Source organism: Pterocles gutturalis, unplaced genomic scaffold (assembly GCF_000699245.1).
Source record: "Pterocles gutturalis isolate BGI_N339 unplaced genomic scaffold, ASM69924v1 scaffold3772, whole genome shotgun sequence".
In the NCBI taxonomy this organism is placed as follows: Eukaryota; Metazoa; Chordata; class Aves; order Pterocliformes; family Pteroclidae; genus Pterocles; species Pterocles gutturalis.
Genome location: NW_010112445.1, coordinates 4,666 through 10,060, shown reverse-complemented (window position 1 = coordinate 10,060; position 5,395 = coordinate 4,666). Strand labels below are relative to the sequence as shown.

General features: G+C 48.1%; 1 protein-coding gene across 1 annotated transcript in view; it reads left to right on the top strand.

Annotated features, from left to right (window-relative positions):
* The window catches only part of ZNF598 (zinc finger protein 598), a gene marked incomplete at its 5' end in the record, with an annotated part of 11,437 nt that extends 6,694 nt beyond the window's left edge, over positions 1-4,743 (top strand). Inside the window, 5 exons of the mRNA XM_010074033.1 lie at positions 1,113-1,185; positions 1,814-2,577; positions 3,544-3,679; positions 4,095-4,239; positions 4,357-4,743. Of these exons, the coding sequence (XP_010072335.1) occupies positions 1,113-1,185; positions 1,814-2,577; positions 3,544-3,679; positions 4,095-4,239; positions 4,357-4,704 (1,466 nt within the window). The remainder of the gene's footprint in view (positions 1-1,112; positions 1,186-1,813; positions 2,578-3,543; positions 3,680-4,094; positions 4,240-4,356) is intronic.
* Positions 4,744-5,395: the final 652 nt, after the last annotated feature.

The following is a 5,395-nucleotide window of genomic DNA, read 5'->3' as shown; positions in this document are numbered from 1 at the left end:
TTCCTGCTGCAGGTCATGCTTGAAATGGAGCTGGGTAGGAATATCAAATGCAGTTAACGTACGATGTGTGGGATGTTCCATCCAAATCAATATAATCTCAGAATGTGCCGTTTCCTACTCCAGCGTGTAAGAACTGATTTATTGTGAGGCTTGAGCTGAGCTTCCTCTTTTTTGAGAAAAGTTATCCACAGTAAAGGCTCGTAACTGGTGCAACCAAACCTTTGAATGTTTTGATCCATGTCCAGTTTGGGGCAAATAAATACAATGCAGTGGTGTTTCAGTATTACTGTTGCTCCAAATCCATTTGCCACTATTTTATTGCTCTTACAACAGGGTTAGCACTTAAAGATTTTATACTTTTATGATGAAGCGAGAGCTGCTGAGAGCTCTGGTTAAGGGTACAGCTAGGCTGGGGGTGACGGGCAAGGTTACCTCCCCCAGCTGCCCGCCAGCTCTTGCTGCACGTGTCAAAGCTGTCGTCAGTCTGTCCCTGAGCTGTTGCAGTCCGCAGCACTGCATTTGCATTTTAAGGCAAATCTAAATGAGGAATGAGCTGTGTTTCCATATAAAGTGACTGCCCAGGAGCTAACTGCAGCGCAGCTTGGGCACCTGTGCAGCAGAGGTGAGATGGACGGCTCCGAGGAGCAGCTTTCCAAGTGAAGAAGCTTCAGCATAGATCAGCTGGAGTGCTGAGGCGGTGATGAGCATCCTGACCCTGTGCAGTCAGTCCAGTGCTAACCGCTGGTAGAAGCACGGAGCCGGCAGCTGGGGGCATTGGCATCTCGGTGTCTGGAGGGTTCCCTCACAAAGCACTTAACACGAGCAGAGCATTGGTTGATAAGTATCACGAATTTCAAGCAGAGCATTGGTTGATAAGTATCACGAATTTCCCGAATGCTGCAGCCAGTACACGGTGAGGCAATGGTGAATGCAGTTAATTGAAGGAAACAGTGATGCGTGGATGGAAATTGTCCTTTTGGAATGTCACATCATCAGCTGCTGGAAACAGGACTTGTTAATGCTGCTGTCATGTTCATTGATAGTTTCCACTCTGAAATGAATGGATTTGAGTTGAAAACGTTTCTTTGTTCTTTTTGTCAATACTCCAAAAGAAGCAGCTGCTAATGGTGCTCTAAGCCAAGATGACTTTCCAGCAATCGGTTCAGCAGCGGGACCTCTGCAGGGGTAAGTTTGTGCAAGGCTGCAGCAATGAGAAAGCAGATTTAGAAACTTACTTATGTTCTGCATTTCTGGAGAAAATTACAGATCACCTAAAACTACAAATGCTTCCTCCCTGCCCTGGCCCTCTTCTGCCTCGAGCTGTTTCGGTGGTAGTCACCTGCTCGAACAGCATCGATGGTTTTCAGCTCATGGATTGATCTTTTGGTGGTGCAGTTTTGGTGAAATTCTCAATCTTCTCCGTTCCAGCCATTTTAACTCAATAGCTTATCTTGAAGGAGCCCTATTCTGTGAGTTTTAAAATTCACCATGTCCTGAAATGGGTGATGGTTTGAACAGAGCCTGTGCAGGGTGTGACAGCTGAATGTGCCCGTGCGTGCAGCTCTGGTCAGGGGGAGGTGTACTGGGACAGAACTGGGACAGCAAGGCTGGGGTGACATCTTTGAGGAGAACCATTCCAGACACAGGTTTACAAGCCCGAGAGCTTTTGCCTCCTCTTAAGTCAGGTCAGTTGTGCCACCCTAAGAGATAGTTTGAGGAAGGGTGCAGATGAGTACGGAGCTTGTTCTGCTGGTTGGAGTCGTGCTGCCTCTGCAGCACCGCTGTAACGGGATGCACTTTTCCTTTCTCCCAGCTCTGCCCAGCTAACAGCGGTTAAGCTTAAAGAAGAAGATTTCCCAAGTTTGTCATCCTCTGCAGCACCCACCATCTCTTCTGGGATGTCTCTGGCGTATACAGCCACTGCAAAGAAAACAGCTTTCCAGGAGGAGGATTTTCCAGCTCTGGTGTCCAAAATGAGACCCAACAATAAAACAGTAACTAACATCACATCCGCGTGGAACAACGGTTCCAGTAAAAACGTGGTCAAAGCCATTAGCAACCCCTGCGTGAACCAGATAGCCAAAAAACCATCCTCCTTGAATAGCACTAAGGGAAGTAAGAAGAGCAATAAACTCTCTCAGTCAGATGATGAAGACAGCGGTAGTGGCTTGACAACGCAGGAGATCAGAAACACACCAACAATGTTTGATGTATCGTCCCTGCTGGCAGCTTCTACCTCACAAACGTTTACGAAAGTGAGCAAGAAAAAGAAGATGGGGGCTGAGAAGCAGAGACCGTCATCCCCACACCTCGTACAGGAGACATCATTTCCCAGGTCATCGACCGAAAAGCTGCCAGAAGCAGAGCAGCCATCAAACGCCTCCTCTGCTCTTCACGCCCCTGACAGATCCCCAGCTGTCATGAACGGTCATTCGGAAAAATCGTTAGTGATCTGTACGACACCCAAAGAGCCCCCTGGCCTTAAAAAACCCACAGTGACTAACAAATGCCCTTTACCTCAGGAAGACTTCCCAGCTCTCGGGAGCTCAGGATCAGCCCGAATGCCCCCGCCACCAGGTAAGCGCTGCAGGGCACGGCCAGCTTCACTGGGAGGGGGCTTAGAGGATGCGGGGGGTGGCTGAGCTGTATAAACTGCTCCTTCTGGCTCGCGGGCAAGCGGAAATTCTGCCCCCACGTGCTGGGTTAGGCTGTGAAGTTTACCAAGGCAGTCTGGGTGACCTCCTGGGCTTGAATGTCCTCCCTCCATCACGGCTGAAGCTGTGGCGATGTTGGGACAGCGCTGCTCCCGCAGTTGCGGGTGTCTGCGCTCTGGGGCGGCTCACGGATGAGCGGCTGCTCTTTACCTGCCACCACTTTTCCAGTGAGTCACGTAACTCTGCTTTTGTGCTGTAAGATCGAGTTTGGAAGCCCCTGCAGGCAAAGGGGATCTTTCTTCAGCTGTGACCTGTGCCTGCTGGTCCTTGTCAGCTGGCTTGCTCGGTCGCTTTCATTCTGTGTTTGCAGAGATTTAACGCCCTCGCTTTTAGCGGTGCCGGAATCCTGTCAAACTGGAGTAACGTCGCAACAAACGTGACTTGCAGTGGTTTAGTGAAAGTCGCATCAGGAGATGCTCGCACAGCTGCTTTGTTCTGTGCTGCTCTGCAGGGGGATACGCTGCACCGTGCCATGCCTAGTGCTGGTGTGCCTTCTAGAGTGGTTTCTGTTCGCTTTGGTCATGGAAAAGGGTTTTTCATTGTGAGTTTGAGTGTTGGGGTTTTTTTTTAATTTCTTTTCTATTGAAAAAAGTAAATTAATAGTTAAAGCACTTTCTCTGTAGAGTAACATCAGCCACTCCAAAGTGCTTCTTGACCTGACTGTTAAGGCAACAGATTTCCACCTCTCTAATTTTTAGATTTTTTTCCAAGGTAGTGATGTTTCCACTGCTGGAGAGTACGTCAGGCCGCTGGTGTTAATTTTAGGCAGTGGTATGTGGGTGTTACAGATCCGTGCTCTAACTGCCTGCCCGTTCTCTCTCCCATTCAGGCTTTAACACCGTGGTGCTACTGAAGAGTCCTCCTCCGCCCCCGGGGCTGTCGGTGCCTGTCAGCAAACCCCCGCCGGGCTTTGCCGTTATTCCAACCACCAAGCTCTCGGAACCTGTCACTACAGCTTTGAAAGAGTAAGTAAAAGTCCTTTGGAGTTAGAGTTACTTTACACATTATGTCTCAGTGGTGTCAAACAACCCATTAAAACTGGGGGGATTATCCTAAAGGGGTGCGGCTGCAGCGGGCAGCCACTTCGGGGTTCCCCTTGGAGAGTCCCCTGGCTGCCGTGGGCTGGACTCAAGAGAGGTGTGTAAAACTGAGCACAAGCGTTGTGTGGATTCAAGTCTGAGGAAATGAAAACCTGTGCAGTGTGGCAGCTCAGACTTTTGTCTTTCCTAGATTTATTTGGAAATGTGCAGCTTCAACACATTCCTGAACCTTTCCATTGATTCTGAGGCCCAGAGGCAAGGTGCTGAAGCACGTTTTCCTTGGTGAGCTCTAAATAACACAGAGCAATGTCAGAGTCACTTTTGGTCTTTCCAAATGCAGGCCAAAATCCCGTCACGGATCATACTTGATACCTGAAAACTTTCAGCAAAGGAACATTCAGCTCATACAATCTATTAAAGAATTTCTTCAAAGCGATGAGTCCAAGTTCAATAAATTTAAAACTCACTCTGGACAATTCAGACAGGTGAGTGAGCAAGAACCTTCGGGTTCCCCAAACCTTCCTCTCCGGGAGAAAGTGAATCCCAGTGGGATTTATTTTTTTTTTTTTCCCCTAATTATTCTAATTCTCTTTTCACTGAAGGGTCTGATTTCTGCAGCACAATATTACAAAAGTTGCCGAGAACTGCTTGGCGATAACTTCAAGAAAATTTTTAACGAGTTGTTGGTGTTGTTGCCAGACACAGTTAAGCAACAAGAACTGCTTTCTGCTCACAACGATTTCAGAATCAAAGAAAAACAAAGCTCAAACAAACCCAAAAAGAACAAAAAGAACGTTTGGCAGACGGACTCCAACTCTGATCTCGACTGCTACATCTGCCCCACGTGTCAGCAAGTGCTGACTCAGCAGGACGTTGTCACCCATAAAGCTTTGCATATTGAGGACGAGGAGTTCCCTTCCTTACAAGCAATCAGCAGAATCATCAGTTAGCTTTCCTGACGACCAATAAAACCCTCTCTGTCTCTGAAAATGCACTTTTTGGAATGAGGTTTGGCAGTGTAGCATGGCTGAGAGCCGCTGCCAGGGGAGTAGAAGGGTAACTGGTAGGGAGCCCTCTCAGCGCTGTTCAGAAACACCGCGCAAAGGGATCACTGGACTGCGCCAAAGTCTGAGCTTCCGGAACGCCTGAGTAGAATTAGGCTGAAATCGCAGGGTGGGCAGGCAGGGGCCAGCTTTCTCCTCTAACATGCAATAGCTGAGAAATCCTTTCTGATCTGAAGACTGACAGGGGATATGATAGGGGAATAAGCATCTGGTTTGGGTTTTTCTTTCTTTTTTCAGGGGGTGGGGGGAGATTATGAATCACTGAGATGAATGGAAGCAGAAGTGGCTTCCCGTATAATCTGATATTTTTTTTTTTTGTGCTATTTCTGTGACCACGAAGATCACAGTAGTCAGGGGTACAAAGGTGTGGAAAAGGAGAAGCTGTTCCTCACGGGTGAGTGAGACCCTTACAGCCGCATGCCTGTGAACACAGGGCTGCTCTATAGCAAAGAATATTCCTGTCTGCAAACGGAATTCATTCTACTACTTGAAGAACTGGACTGATCCGTGTGATGAGTTGAACGTGAGATTTGAAGTTGCCTCTGACCTTTTATGTACCATGTTCTTTAAAGAAACT